This window comes from Choristoneura fumiferana, chromosome 20 (assembly GCF_025370935.1).
Source record: "Choristoneura fumiferana chromosome 20, NRCan_CFum_1, whole genome shotgun sequence".
NCBI lineage: Eukaryota > Metazoa > Arthropoda > Insecta > Lepidoptera > Tortricidae > Choristoneura > Choristoneura fumiferana.
Genome location: NC_133491.1, coordinates 15,868,293 through 15,886,695, shown reverse-complemented (window position 1 = coordinate 15,886,695; position 18,403 = coordinate 15,868,293). Strand labels below are relative to the sequence as shown.

Sequence of the window (18,403 nt, the reverse complement as noted above, 5' to 3'; positions counted from 1 at the left end):
CGCTAACAACGACATAATAAATAGTAATCGTACACTTACCTATATCAGTTCTGCGAAATTAAAATGTAGCCGTTGTTAGCAAAGTAGTAACATATTAATACATCCGTTGAAATATGACCTGTTATTGTTAGCAGGTAGTAACACAATATATTCTTTGAAATATAACCTGTTATCGCTGAAACATAACAATGTTTGCAACTAAGTACATTCATGTTACTGTTAAGTTTTAGTTTAGTTTAACATAAGTATTTTTAATTAATTTTTTTTCAAAAAGGGTCGGACACACTCTTTCCCTGTTGGGGGGGGGATAGTATAGGCACATTGCCACATCAGCTCATATACGAGTGCGAGTGCACTACAATATGAGCTGACGCAGCGCTAACGTTCCTGGAACCGGGGACGCGGCGGTGGGAGCACGCCGCAAGCTTTAGCTTAAGTTCAGTTCCCAACTGTACGTCGATGTAACTACTCGTAGACATACCTAGTGATCAATAAATCAAGTATATAAAATAAATCTTTCCTTGAAGAGTCCCAGTGGAAGAGGAACCCCACACCTCATTTAATTTTAATGACCAAAAATGAATTCAGAACCTTTCGTCCACCTAAATCACGGTATCACAGTAATTTTGTATTATAAATTAATACGTTATAGGTTTGATTTTTGTCACAATGTCGCGATGAAATTTCAAAACGTCAGAGCATCAGAGCCATAAAAGTTGCGGACGCTAGGTTTCGCTGATGTCGTGCACAGAGCCAATAGAAACAGCACCGCTCTAGCGGAAACAGCTGAGCGGAGCGAGGATAGGTAAATGAAGCGTTTCTATTGGTTTATAAAAAACACATTCCTCGCAACACATCGCACATCTCTGGTGGAATCGCGGCCTTACCCGGAGCGAGGTAACCAGTACCCGTTTTGCTGGCGTGCTATGCTCCCGGTGCTGTAGTACTTACTGTGTTCTATTGTCTATATGGTATTGTTCAATGTGTGGGTGTGGTTTTCATACAATCACCATTTCTTATACGTTATGATCATTTAAACTAACATAATATAAGCTACTCTATTATTAATTATTAGCCTCGTGCGGCCCAATGTGCAATTTTGCAATAGAATGTACACAATAAGTTCAAGGGAATTAGGAATCTATGACAATGTAACAAAGTAAAAATTCTTTTGTTTTTCTATTGTTTTACACCATGGCAGTTTGACTTTATTCTCGAAACAATTATATTCTAATTGCTTTGTCATTTTTTTTCAAAATATTTATATGGTGGGCTTCAGGAGGTTAGGTGTAAATTCAATCTGAAGAATCATGTGATTCGATACAAATTGTAATTGAAAAAAAAAAAAAAAACTGTAACCTTTGAAAACCCACGCTACTGTCATTTCAAAGTTCTGTATATCATAAAATTTCATGCAGATGCAGGTTTTCTCACGATGTTCCTTCACCGTTAAGCTCATGGTAAATTTAAAATGTCATTTCCCACATAAACGAAAAACTTAAAGGCGCTAGCCCGGGATCGAATCCATGACCTTCTGCTTGAAAGGCCATCAACTAGGCTACCACGGCTTACGGTACACGGTATTGCCAGCTAAAATCATTTCGGAATCGTTTCACTACGACTGGTGACGGTAACTCCCCGAACATTCCAGAACAAGGTGCAATCTCCCACCAACAACGCAGCGAATAACCCCTTCTTGTCATCGGCGCCGCCGGCCAATCAGAACCAATCTATCGTCGACCTCTTCGGCCCGACGCCTGCCGACAACACTAGTGTTGCCAGCAAAGCGTCGGACGACCTGCTGTCTCTCGGGAACCCATTCGCCGATATGTTTGGAGGTAAGTGTTGCTAAATGTATGATAATATGGAAGAAGTTGATAACAAACGTCAAAAAGCATAACGAAATACATAAAGCTTCAGAAGAATAATGGACGAAACTTTCACGTAATATAATTTTGGGTGAAATAGGTAATTCGCTGGGTGCGCGATGACAGCGCCAACTAGCGGTTACAATTACGGCGGACTTTGAAATATCAAATGGCTGGCTGTCACTACGAAGATTAAGGAAACAGACAAATAATTTCAATGAAATATCGTAATTTAATCAATTAATTTCAGGAACGGACTTTCTCATGAGTGTCTTCACGAGAAGTAATACAATAAACAAATTTGATCGAATAACGCATTTCATATATATTGCAGATGAGTATTTATGACTGTAGTAAGTCGTTAGTAATGCAGCCTTTTGTGTATTTTCAGTTAAACATGGCCAAATTAATTATAAAAACTGGATTCCGAGCACACTATACGACATCGCTTTCCAGCCACAAACAATAATAAAAGGAAAACCATTAATTTTGGCTCAATATGTCCAAGATGTAAAAGAAACTAGTTAAAATCATAAATTCATAATGAGCCACCATTGAAGCTCGTGTAATTCGTCAAACTTCAGTGACATCGACGCCATACAAAACATCTTTCTTGTGGAAATTTATAGAATTTTTGATCACTGTTTTTGCCATTGTTCTTGCAGTTAACTACGCAGCAGGTTTCGTGGCGCATATTTATTTATTTTTGCTTAATAATGCACGAATACGTAAATTTCACTAGTAAATAGTGACAGTTGGTCCGCCGAAAAGTTCCTTGTTTGGCCACGGCGCGCGCTGCGATCGATTCGTGGTTCCCCCACCTCCTACTTTGCACCCAGCGAATAGCATGAACTTTTTTGATACACAGAGATTGGTTTAGGTTAGGTTGTGTTCATTATATAATAATCCTGTAAAGTTGTCAGTTTATATAAAAATTGCAAATTCAATTGACCACTATGAAGTTTGTCCATTAATCTTTTTAAACTTGTGTAATTTAATTTGATACGAATTCAAAAGTAAATTTCACGTTGTTCATAGAAATAATGAGATCTATGGTAAAACGAACAATAATATTGAGAGAAAACCTTTTTAAAAGCATTTAAAAAAAAACTAACCAAAATTCTTAGTTAGATATTTTTGGTAAATTAGCTATGTTGAAAATTTAACCAGCTCTGTTTTATAAAACTATAAAAAAAGCTATGTAATTAATTTATGTGTATGAGTACAGCAGTTAGTAGTTTTAAAAAAATAGTACGTCTTTAATTTTTTTACTTTGTGTCTAAATGTTACTTAACTTTTGTAATTTGTGACTTAATTGAAATTAACAGTTAATTATTAGTAACATCAAACGTCTTGTACTCATTTTTCTAATCTTATTATTTTTGTGTAATTTATTAAGAAAATAAGTATTGATATACATTGGTATTAAGAAACTGTAAATCTATAGAAAATTGTTGACATATTCTTTACGGTTTCCTCAGTTTTATTCACAATTTCACAGTTTCATAGAACTAATGCAAAGTATTCAAAAGCGGTATAGTGTATTATATAGCACTAGCAGTATTTCGAAATACAAACTGAGACATGGATGCACAGAAAAACCAGAAAAAGAGACCAGCGCTGGGAATCGAACCCAGGTCCTCAGCAATCCGTGCTGCGTGCTTTAACCCCTACACCACCGCTGGACAGGAATTTAGACACGAATTTTTCCTACGCATACATATCTCAGGTGCTTATTTCTACTACGCTACTTATGCAGCAGCACTAGCGACATCTATGTTTTTTCGCTCTCAACGAGAGACGTCACATTCTATCGGAACCAACCGCTCACCCAGACAAGAGATGTCGCTACTAAGCAATCAAATTATGATTGGTTATTTGGAGTCTTTTTGTATTTTGTGCATCCATGTCTCAGTTTGTATTTTCGATATGGTTTCACGGGATACCCGTAAAAGTAACAAATTTGGAGTTGAAATAAAAAATACAAAAAGACTCCAAATAAACCAATCATAATTTGATTGCTTAGTAGCGACATCTCTTGTCTGGGTGAGCGGTTGGTTCCGATAGAATGTGACGTCTCTCGTTGAGAGCGAAAAAACATAGATGTCGCTAGTGCTGCTGCATAAGTGCCCGTAGTAGAAATAAGCAACCTGAGATATGTATGCGTAGGAAAATTCGTGTCTAAATTCCTGTCCAGCGGTGGTGTAGGTTAAAGCACGCAGCACGGATTGCTGAGGACCTGGGTTCGATTCCCAGCGCTGGTCTCTTTTTCTGGTTTTTCTGTGCATCCATGTCTCAGTTGTATTTTCGATATGGTTTCACGGGATACCCGTAAAAGTAACAAATTTGGAGTTGAAATAAAAATACAAAAGACTCCAAATAACCAATCATAATTTGATTGCTTAGTAGCGACATCTCTTGTCTGGGTGAGCGGTTGGTTCCGATAGAATGTGACGTCTCTCGTTGAGAGCGAAAAACATAGATGTCGCTAGTGCTGCTGCATAAGTAGCGTAGTAGAAATAAGCAACCTGAGATTATGTATGCGTAGGAAAAATTTCGTGTCTAAATTTCCTGTCCAGCGGTGGTGTAGGGTTAAAGCACGCAGCACGGATTGCTGAGGACCTGGGTTCGATTCCCAGCGCTGGTCTCTTTTTCTGGTTTTTCTGTGCATCCATGTCTCAGTTTGTATTTTCGATATGGTTTCACGGATACCCGTAAAAGTAACAAATTGGAGTTGAAATAAAAAAATACAAAAAGACTCAAATAACCAATTCATAATTAGCAGTATTATTAGAAATACGATTTGTACAGTAATTGGTTCAGGTATATCGTGAGGTATTTTTAATACAATTTTAAAATTACCTCTAATAAGCACAGTAACAGTATATTGAAAACCTTAACACTGTATAAAAAGCACATCCCGAGCTTTTGGGGATGGTTTTAAGCACATACTTTCAATTTTTGAATAATAATGCAGTCATACAAATAATGAAAAAGAAAAACAGATTCTTCTCTGGTTTAGGCCTGACCAGTGACAACAACGTTACGTTACTAGAGTGATCTCTTATATATACCTCTCAAAGTGTCAGACAGATGTCCGAGCAAGTTCTGTTCAGTCATGTTCGCTAAATGGTGAACATGACCGAAAGACACACGAGGGAAAAAATTCGCTATGACACAAGTTTGCGAACGAACTTGCTCTTACGTCCATCTAGACCTTTTTAACGTAAGCCGTGAAAATAAAACACATGTATTGTTATACATTGTAAACTTTTAAACTTTACGTCAAAATCAAAGATACAAAATTTTCTTGATCAAAACTATCCAGTGAAACTTAGTCAATAGATGCTCAATACAATTTAAATCCCTCTAAAATAGAAAAAAATATGTAATACCTTAATCGAGTAACGAATTTCCCCGAATCCCCGGACTGCATTGTTATTCAAAGCTGGCAACTTTCTAGCGGCCCCACAGCCTGCGCCGGTGTGGCCACAGCAACCGACGAACGGTTTCACGCCGTTCCCTCCGCAGCAAAACAACACTTTCGTCTCTGAAGCTAACTTCTCTAACGTTTTCAATAACACAGACACCACAGGTGAGGCGTGACGTAGTTATGGTGTTGCCATGTGATACACAGAAATCCTCAACTTTTTTACCTGTTTTAAATAAATAATCGAGCGTTCGTTATTTCATGAAATTAAGTTAGGTTGCATAATTTGTCACTGTGACAGTATTGCATATCCGAATAGAAAGTCAGTGATAATTAGTTTGTTTGGTGGCAAATTTAAGATTTATCACATGGCAACACTTCTTATATTTTCTTACTTTTGTAAATTGAAATACTTTCTTATTATGGTGATGGTTTAATAAAACATACTGTGCAATACTGATTTGTAAACTTTTTACATTGAATAATTGAGTTTTTGGTCCAATAGGATACTTACACGATTTATCTTGATATCTAAATGTTCGAAACCGTTCTTGCGCACTATGTTTCTCTACAACTTGTATCCATTATCTATCTTTCTTATCTATTGTAATTTCTTACAAGCTGCCGCGGCAAACCCGTTCATGGGTATGGGAGACCCGACCCAGCCGATATCCGCATCCCCCGCCCGTCCCCCTCCACCCGCTAACCCCCCACAACCCAAATCCGCCTTCGACGACCTCGAAGACGTCATGCGAATGTCCCTCGGAGGATCCCCCGCCAAATCCCAACCTGTCACGCAACAACCAATGGCAGCCCAGCCATTCAGTGACGTCATGTCAATGAACATGTCTCAGCCAATGATGTTCGGATCGCCCGCCAAACAGCCAATGGTCCCGATGGCAGCCATGGGTTCGAAATTTGAATCACTAGATGGTTTTTTTTTTCGTTTGAGTGGCCAGTAACTCCGTGTGCTTTTTTTAGTTACCACAGGCTAGACCTGCACATTCTTTTAGTGCCACTGCATTCGTTTTAGTTCACATGCCAGTTAGGTTTTTGTACGTATCGTCTGTACATGCGTGAGTAATATAATAGCAATGTTGCTTTGCATTATTTTGCTATTATTAATACGTACATTTTGAGCTGTTTATAATTTTAAACTTCTCATCTGAATGTCTTCATGTTCGTTAACTCCATTGTTTTAATTCTGTGTCATGTTTTTACTTTTTTCTTATTGTTTAAATCAATATACCATGCATTTTTCCGAACAATTAGTCAGGTAACTAGAAAAAAGGTTCTGTCCGGCAAGGACTTTAATTAATTGTTGGTAATCGAATGCTAAACAGCTTGTGGTGTGGCTAAATTTTTCACAATAGCCTGACAATGTCTGTGACCGTTCTAAATGCCAAAATATTAAGAAAGCGGCGTCCCCGTTTAATAGTTACCTAAGTAACTGGTCGGTTACATCATTTATGCTTGGGTAAGGCTCTGAAGCGTTCCAACCGCCGTTTGTGTTACTACAATCAAAATCGACGAATGCGTGACTTGGTACAGTCACCAGCACCAATATCTGACACAACAAGCGTGCTATATCTGATACGACTCTATTTCTAGGGCTGGAAGGACGTGTCAGATATTTTACACGCCCCGCTGTGGCAGATATTAATTGCTGGTGACTGTACTCTAACAGGGTCCACAGATAGTATGAAAAATCTTACTGGTCTAGTGCCTCTCTTTGAGTTGCTGGTTCTCATATTTGTCCATTCGCAGAATTTAACACTCAAGACGGCTTAAACGGTTCTGACCTTTGCCCAGTTACAATTCATAACAAATGTTTTATTCGTCAAGATGACTCGTTGTCATTTTGAGTTGACAGTCACTTGTTCAAATCGATGCACAGAGCTAGCACGAATGGATTGAACGAAAGTAATGTCACTTAGACATTTATGAAGGAAAATGTATGCATGACATTTTAACTTTTGTTTGAATTGTATTCAAAGAGGTAACACAATATCACATTGTGTCTTAAGGACGGAACGAGAGTCTATTAGAAGCCCGAAGTCGAAGACTGAGGGCTTTAATGAGTCGACGTTCGTAATTCAATAATTAAAATAATAATAATTAATATATTAAAGATCACAGCTCATTAGATCCACCCGGCACCCGATCAGCACTGCCTCGCCGCGAGCGGTTAGTATTCTTTATATGGATTTGTATGGGCATGCGCTCATTACATCAACTCCGTAGCGTCACCGGACCGGATCGCCTCGCTTGCCACTTGTCCACGCGCGGACGGCGAGTAGACCACTCGGTGATAGCTCGCTGCTCGTATACGCTTGCCTCGCCTAACCGCGCAGGGTCGGCGCGGCGCTCCCCACCCTCATTTCATAATAGGGTGCGGCCACATGCTGTCGCTCTTCGCTCGTTTGCAGCGATAAATCTGGTCACGTGACCTCATTTTGAATGTGATTTTAAATTTCCCGCGACCCATAAAAGTAGCGTCGAATCGCCGCGTCCTGGAAGCTGATTTCTTAATCTCATTTAGTAGCAGTCGTAGCTAGCAGTGGTACAAATAAAATAAATTGGATTGAATGAAAAAACAAATAAGTGTTGTGCCGAAATTGAAGAGGATTTTTTTCCAGCGCTAAAGCTCAACATTTTTAGCTTTATCGCTATATGTCACATGACCAGATTTGACGTTGGAAACGAGCGTCGAGCGATTTGCATGTAGCCGCGCCTATAGACTACTCGGAAATTCGTGGACCACGCGAGGTCCACTCGTTGTCAACGCGGCGTCCACCTGTCGACAACGAGTGGACGCCGGAAGTCGAGGCGGTGCTGGTCGGGTGCACGGTGGCTCTAATGAGCTGTGACCTTAAGGTAAGACTAAGATTTAAGCCGTATCAAGTTGCATGCGGCGATCGACTTAATGTAATTGTCGCATTTCACTTCCGAGCCTACACAAGGTGGGGTGAGACGGAAATTGTATTTAAAAATTTCAATTATCTCCTAGCGCATCTTCAGTGGAAACAGTATGGATTGGCGAGCTTGCGATACGAGAATTTATTTTTTGTTATTGTAATAATTAACCGTATTACTGCGTACAAAGTGTTTATTAACTCTGCAACGGAAACGCGCGGTATCTTCGGTGGTAATTTTTGGCGAAAATGGATCCTCGTCTCACTACGTCTCGCCGGTGGAAAAGCTTATTTATTCGAGCAATAACCCAGTGGTCTTTTAGTTTTACTAACACTTTATAAAATAGCAGGTCAGCAGCCGCCCCAGCAGCCTGGCAAAGTACTAACAGGCGATTTGGATTCGTCACTCGCTCAACTCGCTAACAACCTGTCTATCAACAAAGCCACAGCACCGAAGTAAGTGTTTTTTTTAAATAAAAGTCTGTCGAATCTAGTTGTGTGTAAATGTGTATCTAAATGTAGGTCTGTTAAAATATTTTGTTACATTTGACACCAAGGGCCCGTTTCGTCAATCTCCTTATAGATTACAGGTATTTTATATGACCGACATATGTGATGCCGTCTCTGTTCATTGAATAAAATTAGTAGAGACGGCATCAGATATATCTATCATATAAAACCTCAACAGTGGTGTTCAGTCAGTCTAACCCACCAACAGTCAGTTTAAATTACTGAAATTTCTGAAAGAATTTGAAGTCTTATATTTGTGGATTATATTCTTACACAGTTGCACCTACACGAGCAATTTTTCATTATACTGTATACATTAGATTCGACAGAACTATTTAGAACGTGCTTGATTGATTTTAAGATAATTATGACATGATTTTCATTTTTGAGTCTCGATTCGTACCGTTGTAGCTAGGTTTTTAAGTAGAAAAGTTTCAAACAAAAATATAAAGGATAAGTGACGTTTTAGTTTATGGGGTTAAGCCAGACGAGTGTATTTTTTGTGTTGTGAGTCGCTTATTTACGGCCGCGTAATTTTTGCTGCACTCGGTTTAATACTAAAGTACATTTCGTGCCGCACGGCGACTCAAAATTAGTTGTACACAAATAGGACTTTTGTATGAAAACAAAATTACGCGACCGAAAATACGCGACTCACAACACAACTCAATAAATTTCGCCCGCCTGGCTTCGATTATTCGGTATGGTCACTTAAAAAGTTTTTTTTTGGTTGAAACTTCACTGTGTACCTTGTGAAGTGAGTGACATTTTCGCTAGTTACGTTTTTAAATTGGTACCAATTTAAATAATTTACAACCCCTGCCTTTCTTTTACTAAATTACAGTAGGTTTTTTTGATTTAGTTAACCGCTTTAGTGAGTTTCGAATATAGTTTTTGGATGTTAAAATAATGCCTGCGAATGAAGTTAGAATTAGTAAAAGAAAGAGCATTTCAATAGTTATTTTAGTAGAAGCATCTGCTGTAGAAGCTTAAAGTCGAAAAAAAAATTGTTGCCATACTTCGAGAAAGTACGTCACAATTCATAATAACCTTATTTGTCACCAGTAGCTTCTACTGGTGACTCTACATATAAATATTGGCATAAAAAATGTATTAGTTTAGAAAATCAAAACGCATTGTGATGTTAAACCAAATGGTAAACCTGCCCGACTGCTCCATTATCGGTTACCTACTTTAGTCGCGATCACAAAGTTTTAGTTATTTCGTTTGAACTAAAATATATCATGCAGATGCTGTTACTAAATCAGTTTGGTTGTTTGGTACGTGGGAGCGTAAACAGGAAACAAAACAAATAATAAACAAAACTGCACTTCTAATCTACACACGAAGCACAACGCTAAAAAGACGTACACGGGAGACCATAAGTCATTATCATTATGAATCCTATCGCTTTGAAATAAGACGCATAATAGCACAGCTCCGCACGCTAACGAACAGCCGAGCACGCATGAAATCGTGGCCTAAGTTACCCTCTTTTTCAAAGTTGAGTTAAAGAGATGCACTTAAAAGTAATTTAGCGAATTGTCAAGTTATATTAGTAGTGTAAACAAGTAAATTTCTTGCGATGGAACCAATTTTTAAAACCAAGCAAGACGTGGCCGGTCTCCACGAAGATCGATGTATTCCATCAGTTTTGATCCTAAGATCTCATGCATACAAACCTATAACACCTCTAATTTTCCCTGCACTAAATAAATTACTTAACGAATGTTTTTTTTATTGTAAAAATTCTAGTGAATTAACGTTTAATCAATAATGCACCTTTGAATTTTCTGTTAAAGTAAATCTATATTTATAATAACATTGTTTTGAGTTTTAGTTAACCGCCACTCTTATAACTTTAATGAGCGTCTCTTTAATCCAACTCGATTAAGCTGTGTTCTCACCTACGCAACGTCTTCAAAAACGCCAATCTCCCGCGTTGTGATGTGGTGGGAACACAACTTTACTGACCTAACCACTTGGTTAGACCGATGCAGTGGAACTCGCCCAAGAACGGATCGAAAGCAGGCGTCGCGTGGAGCCCTCAGCCGATGCAAGCCACTACGGGAGCTGGATACCGGCCCATGGTAAGACGATGAAACAGGTTGTCGATTGACGGGAAAAACTTGCGTCGCCAAGAAATAGCAAAAATCCTGGCACGAAGGACCAACTTTTTACAAGTTATGGTCGAGAAAACATTGCTGCCTATAATGTCAAGAGTTGGGTCGAGAATTGCATAGTTCTGGATTAGACATACGTGCTATAACAAACCAATAACAATTAAATATTTGGCTTTTGGGCGTTTCTGTTTTAAGTTGTACCCTGAGTTTATCTCTTCGATTTTAACAAAACTTGGAAGGGTACAACTTTAAATAGAAATGCCCTTTTAGATGATGAAGATAGTAGGTATGGCATAGTATCGGTAAAGAGTGATATGCCGCACAGGGTATGATAGCAATCTCGCCATTAAATACTAAAGGGGAATTTTGTTGTAATTATAGATATTTATTTCCATACCTATTGTAATCTGAACACTCTTAGTGTAGTGCCAAAAGTAAGTTCACACGACGCAGTACTTGTTCAATGTGTAATGCTTTAATTCCAATTGTATTGTTGTGTTAATTCTTACTAAAACCTGACGCAACTGAAATAAAACTGACACCGCACAATCGGCAACCGTTACTACTTTAAAAAAACTCATATCTGAAACTCAACATGATTTACTAAAGTTCCTTACTACCTATTTCATATAGTTAACTTTCGTTTGTTTATATATAGATTGTGAGTTTTTTTATGTGGTGATGCTATTTATTGATAAGTAAAAATAAAGTCGAATACCGGATCGTCACGCCGGCGCCGCCCCCAAACCGCTTTCTATGTTGCATTTTGCGACTAGTTTCCGCTATTTTTGATACTCTTTTGCTATTAACTTAGTTCATTTTATTTTCCGCTCTCTCCCTCTGTAGCATGCCGGCATCCCTTTTTATTTGCGTTTTTACAGGGTCCAGGCATGACTCTCCCGCCCATGCATCATACTTTGCCCCATACATACCACCCCCCGCATTACGTTGTGGTAAGTTGTGCTATTTTTATTTCGCTTTTTTATAGGTTGTCCCTTTCCGCTAGTGCCCACGGCTTATGCTTACAGGCTTTGAGCCTTTGGGTGTGCACTTTTAAAAACAGCGTCGAATTTATTGGAGTTGTTCGCTCTAATTAATTTTATGCTGTATTTTACATACGGTTTGGTATTTTGTCGCTTTGATGAAGCGTGAATAAAATGGCATACTTATTTTGGAGTCAAGTTGAAATTTTGGCGTATAGTCTGCTTCTACTGCAGATAAACGTTTACACACTGTAAAGATGGTAACCACATCAAGGCAGTACCTACATCATTAACGAAGGAATAGAACAAAAAAAAACAAGAGAAAAAGGCATGAAAAAGTAGCGTTGCGCGTCAGTCTTATTGAGAAATCGTTCAGCAATTTTACAATAAGTGTACAACAACAACTATATTAAACGGATTTGTTTCGTACCATCAGCCAAATATGTGGTCTACCACCATAAAGTTGATAATCGTTTGCATGTCATAAAACAATAATGCCAATAAACGTGTCTGTCAACTTGAAAGTTCGACTTTAGCGACATATTCATTTGATAGGAACTTGTTTAAAAATTGATAGACCACTTATTTGGCTGATGGTACCTATCGATTAATCCAAATAAAGCATTATGAAAAATCAACAGTGGATAGATAAACTGACAAATAACAATCTAATGATAATCTAATCCAATTTCAATAAAGGTCTCTACCCACTATACCGTATCAAAGTCAAAGTTAAAATATCTTTATTCAATTTAGGCTATAACAAGCACTTATGAATGTCAATAAAATGTACCACCGGTTCGGAAAAACCTCTGTTGAGAAGAATCCGGCAAGAAACTCAACGAGGTATCATGCCATGACCGTACTAGGAACGTGTCATCATCCAGCCATATATATATAGCCACTGCTGGGCACAGGCCTCCTCTCAGAACAAGAGAGCTTGGGCCATAGTTCCCACGCGGGCCCAGTGCGGATTGGAACTTCGCACGCACCATTGAATCGCTTCGCAGGGTCGTGCAGGTTTCCTCACGATGTTTCCCTTCACCGCAAAGCTCGTGGTAAATTTCAAATGTAATTCCGCACAAGAATTTCGAAAAACTCAGAGGTGCGAGCCGGGGTTCGAACCCACGACCCTCTGCTTGAGAGGCGATAGGTCAAACCACTAGGCCACCACGGCTTCATGACCGTACTAGGAACGTGTAAAGAACGGATTTTACAGCGCATACATGACACGCGACGGCGTCGGTTGGTTAGGAAACGTGCTAGTGGGCATAGTCCCACACTTTTCAATACAAAAAATATATTTTTTGCCTGGCACGTTTCTATTAAGCCCGGTTCACATTTATCTGTCGTGTTATGTCGTGATGCTCTCTGTCTCTCTCCTCTCTATGCTTGTGATGCCACACAATTCAAGCCGTCGCAGCACACTGCATCAGATAAATGTAAAGGCAACCATTTGAAATGTATGAAACCGATACCGTTCTGATGTGTCACGATACAAAACGACATAAATGTGAACCGGGCTTTACGGTCATGGTATCATACGGTGTAATGGGTTATAAGATCTTAAGGATTATAATTAGGCTATTATCGTCTCTGGTGGCAATTACAGTAGTGGAGTTTATTTTGTAATATACTTGATTTACTCGTAGATAGGTATTTAACTAAATGTAAACAAAACAACGTCAATTGGTGTCATAAATATTGAAATTCCCCCATTAAACTATCTAAACTTTTTATGTGTTGAAATACATTTGTCTAGTTTGTATTACAATGATAGATACCTAAGTAAAATGTTTAAAATCCTTGAATGTAAGGTAAACGTACGAGTGCTCGTCGCTGTCCCAATAGTTGGCATCTTTACTCTTATGTCATTAGCAATAGGGATGACAGCGGGGTGACGTCTATTGGGCATTAGCGTGTCGAGTTACCAAATCTGGCAGCTGAAGTTTGTTTACATTTAGTTAAATACCTATCCAAAACAAGTATATATAGTACTAATATCCAAAAAGAAAAATATCATTTTTTTTAAATATTTTGAAGTCCTCTGTCGTTGAGCGGCCAAACTATCAGTCATGGGCAGCGGTAGAATGTTGTGTGCATATATCATGGTGATAGACCTTTGAAGAACTGTCATCGTAGAGTTCTAATTAGGGAAATTATACCAGTTTTTAAGTTATTACTTTTTAAATAGAAGCCGATTCAAAGCGACAAATTGCAAATTTAGTTTTATGTGCCAACCAAAAACGTAAAAACTGTCTTAGTTCCAAGTTATAAAAGAATGATTGAGGATTCTGTCAAAATCGGTCCAGACATCAAGGCTAGCCGGCGTAACAAGGTACTGTATATAGTTTTAATTATCTACTTGATATAGACCTCTTCCAATAGTTACTCTGTTTCCGAGAGATCTGCCGTGAATGGTAAGAGCAGTTTGGATGTGTGTTTTAAATGCATGTCTTTTTCTTTCTTATGTGTAACTCTTGTTCTTGTAGTTAAATAATTTTAGTGTCATCTTTTAGTGTCGTCTTTATTTCAAACTTATTTTGATTTGTCGCTGTATACGTAGTAGTAGTACCACTTTATTTTTCACAGTAAGAGTAGTAACGATTATTAAATTTTTCGCTTCATAAAAGTATCTTAATGGTTACAACAGTGCAACGTATTTAGACCATCAGAGATGAGAGTGAAGAGTTTTGGAGCGTTCTGTCTCTCTCTGTTGGCTCGGTGGGTCAATTTTAGGTGGTTTTGCCAAGAAATTGTCTCACATATTCGTAATGCAACGCAAGGACATTTGAAAACACTAGTATGTGGAGGCAATAGAACTAGTTGGTCTTCAATACGCTCCATGAAAACCCGGACTTTTTTTAATATGGCATGTAGCAGGCACTTTGCCAATGGCACGTCAAGTTGCGTGGCAGAATCTTAATAATTAAATATCCGCACTTACGCCCCTGTTATTTCATGTGCAATTAAAAAAAAACTAGATTTTATTCTGCCGTCGTACTTTCAGCAACAGCCAGGCATGGTAATGGGCATGCCGGGTGCGCAGCCGCCGATGATGGGCCAACCGATGCGCCCGCCCATGCAGCCGCAACCAACCAACCAGTTTAGCTAAGCTCGCTCACGGCGCACAGCCGCGTTGCGTCTTCTATGCACATCGCGGGGTTGCCATACCGAACAAGACGGCTGACGTCTGACAGCTGTCAAGCGCGGTCTGACAGCTGGCAGTGATCTGACAGCTGTCAACGCGCTTGGGAGAAAGCTACTTGTTTAATTGTTTTTATTAGCTTCATCAAACTGCCAAGCTTAACTAGCCATTCGTGGACTTTATTATTACGTCGGATAAGAAGTAGGTCTGGTCAGTTAAGACTAATGGCGACACTTCTAACTGCCGTATTTTTGATTTGACGTCTTTTAAACATGAAAAAAATTAAATGAAATAGTCTGTTCTGAAATCTGTTGTTAAATTACATATGCTAAATACATTTTCAGAGCAGATTTCTCTTCGGGAAATAACATTTAATGCGAAAGATTAAATAAAGTAGCTTTTTCGATCATCTATTGTTTTGAATAAGAAGACCAGACGATAAATTGCCGTTTATATGATCATTAGTCAGTTGTATGGGCCTCTAGTGATGCTACATAGAACACAAATATCATAGTGTTGCTGTTTAAAGCCTTTATTTTGATGTCGGTGGTCTCTGAAGAGGCGACGTGTAATCTAGGTAAGAATATACATTACTCGTCTGATTAAAATATATGATTCGAAAACTCAGGTCCGATATAAGAGCCTGGCTTTATTGGACTATAAATTATGACTTTCTTATGAAACTTCCCCCTTGTTCACTACTTTTCATTATTTTCTTATGTGACATATCTATAAGGTCGTCTCTGTTTATTTTTTCAATTAGAAAGAGATCATCACAAACAATACCAGGGTCCTGAGAGATAGTGGTGGAACAGGCCTTTAGCCTTATTCATTTTTGATCAGATATAGATCATTTTACTATTTTAATTTATTAAGAAATTAAATTTCAATAAAATAAATGAATAAAACTCCATGATTTTTGTGTATAGTCATTGAGACTTTTGAAATCGTATACTTTAATACGGCGCGGGTATGTTCTTCCCCGTTTCACATGTATAAATATATCTACGAATACACAGATTGTATATCCATATTTTTCTCAATCATTTCTGTGTTGCGAGTTACCATGTTGATTGGCTAGTTTTTGATTGTATTCAATACTTTTAATGAAATAGTCAATTATTTTAATTTGGAATCTAAATCATCGTTTTTCGTTATTGAATTATGTTATTAACAATTTCATTTTATATCTCTTTCTCACGTTAGGTTTTCTATATGAAAAAACGGGAGGGCTCATTTACATGAGTCCTTATAATTAACTGAAACGCAGGTATTTTGTTAGTAAATTATTATACAATTATTATCTTAATGAAATTTTCTTATGAAGACGGTGCATATATCATTATATTTTGTTATTTCAAACATCACATTCCATGTTTGTACAAGACTAATTTAGTTACAGCTGTTTAAAATCGATTGTTTTTTTTAATTTGTCTTAGCATTCTTGATCAGAATTGAGGTGAACATGTAGTTATGTTAAATGTTCATGATATACACATGCAAACGAACGAGTTGAACAGTGATAATGTCTCTGCTTTTTAATATTATATTTAATACATGTTATATTCACACTCGTGTGATGTAAATTCCACCTAAAATCAAATAATATATGACTTCAGGATATCATTTAGCGGGAATCTTGTTTTAAGACAGGTAACTGGTTAAAAATTTACGGAAATGATTTTAATATTTATTTTAAATAGCATTTCCCAGTGTAAAATGGCTAGTTGAACGCAAAACCTGAAAGTAGTCTCTGATGTATTATGTGTATAAATGATTCTCCATATATATCCTTTAGACATAGCGTAATGTGTGTGTCACCCAAAACATTTGCAAGAAATATCGGTACGATATGAAAGAGTCAGTGTTGATATCAATGGATTAGCCTATCAATGCTGTTATAGCAGCCGTTTCAGGCAAGTCCAATTTTACTCTCACTGCCTCTATAATACTGTTATTTCCATATCCTTGTATAATCTTATGTATAAATTGTAATAGAGAACCCTTTACAGCGAAATAAAAATATTTAACTATTAGGACGCTGTTTTGCAATACTGAGTCAACCCACTGTCATTTTGCAATACAATGTCAACTGTTAAAATTATTTTCTAAGGGTTGACATACTATTGCATAACAGCGTCCTTTAACTTGGGTCTGAATTCTTTCAAACGGAAGAAAACTGGCCAAGTTTCGCCAATGATGCTTAAATATTTTCAAATAAAGGGTGTAATGTATAGGAGTTATCGCATTAGATTGTTATTGAAATTAGGTGTTACGGGTGTATATTTCTATCGTGTGTCTGTTGTGAATATACGGAATAGGTGCTTACTTTGAAATCTATAAGTATTTTGGACCCTCAGTTTACTTCGCCTCGGCTAGGGTCTAATAAACAATCGTCTAATTGTTATTTGTCATTGGTTAATATAATCATGTGACATTTACGCATTTTTCGGTATCTAGTAGACCCCATTTGTCGTATAAACGCTATGGATGATACCTACTTTTAGTAGTCAACTTGCGGAGGCGAAGCATTGTTATTTTCAAATTCGAGATTGTTCAGTTATGTAGTAGTGCTACTTGTAATCTATTGTAATTACATTTGTATTATTAATTTTGAAATGCATACGCGTAAAAATTATGGTATATGATATCATTTGCAAATTTATATGGATCTGTTGAGGAACTACGAGATTGATTATGTTTACGCTGTTAGTCTGGGAACTAAAAAATACTATATGTATAGGCATTAAACGCTTTTTAACAACGTCTGTACGAAGATTTCATTTTAATTTAATTTGGCAGTTCCTAGCTGCACTATTGATTGCTAGTATTTTTTGTGCAATATTCTTATTTTTATAATTAATCTGGAAACATTTAAGTAGCTCAAAGTAACGCCTCAAAAAACTTCTTTGAACATTTTTCTGGAGTTTCAGCCGTTTTCTACCAAAACGACCAATCAAATTGCTCGTAAAAAACATTAAATTTAAATTATTATGTAATTTGAGCTCACTTATTTAACTTAAAAAAACATGGTAATATCTTGGCGTAAATTGAGTAGCGTAACATTTTTTTTTTCAAACTTGGCCGGCACTGTGTCGTGCGTGTAAATTATCAATGACAAAGTATTATACAGTTGCATCTACTTTAATCAAAAATGGGTTAGATTACACCCATGTATGGTCTAGAATCCGAGATTAATCAACTTTTTGTTGTTTCTTTATATGTATTTTTTAAATGTTCGTTTTTTATGCTTGCATGTTACACGAGGTAGTTATATTATTTTTACTTCTTGTTTGGCTCAATGTGTCTCACTTACTTATCCAGTTGGAATGAGACGGGCATATATATCTACACATCATCAGTGTAAAAGTTGAAAGTTAGAAACGACAAAAAGTTGATTGTGTGTCAGTTCCCTTTCAGTTTGTG

The 18,403-nt window shown here is 37.5% G+C and overlaps 1 protein-coding gene across 1 annotated transcript in view; it reads left to right on the top strand.

Moving 5' to 3' along the window:
• Window positions 1–18,234, top strand: part of LOC141439282 (phosphatidylinositol-binding clathrin assembly protein-like) — a 31,711-nt gene extending 13,477 nt beyond the window's left edge. Inside the window, exons 6-12 of the mRNA XM_074103538.1 lie at window positions 1,652–1,838; window positions 5,332–5,463; window positions 5,920–6,207; window positions 8,564–8,669; window positions 10,714–10,813; window positions 11,728–11,799; window positions 14,840–18,234. Coding sequence (XP_073959639.1) covers window positions 1,652–1,838; window positions 5,332–5,463; window positions 5,920–6,207; window positions 8,564–8,669; window positions 10,714–10,813; window positions 11,728–11,799; window positions 14,840–14,944 — 990 coding nt within the window. The 3' untranslated portion in view covers window positions 14,945–18,234. The remainder of the gene's footprint in view (window positions 1–1,651; window positions 1,839–5,331; window positions 5,464–5,919; window positions 6,208–8,563; window positions 8,670–10,713; window positions 10,814–11,727; window positions 11,800–14,839) is intronic.
• Window positions 18,235–18,403: the final 169 nt, after the last annotated feature.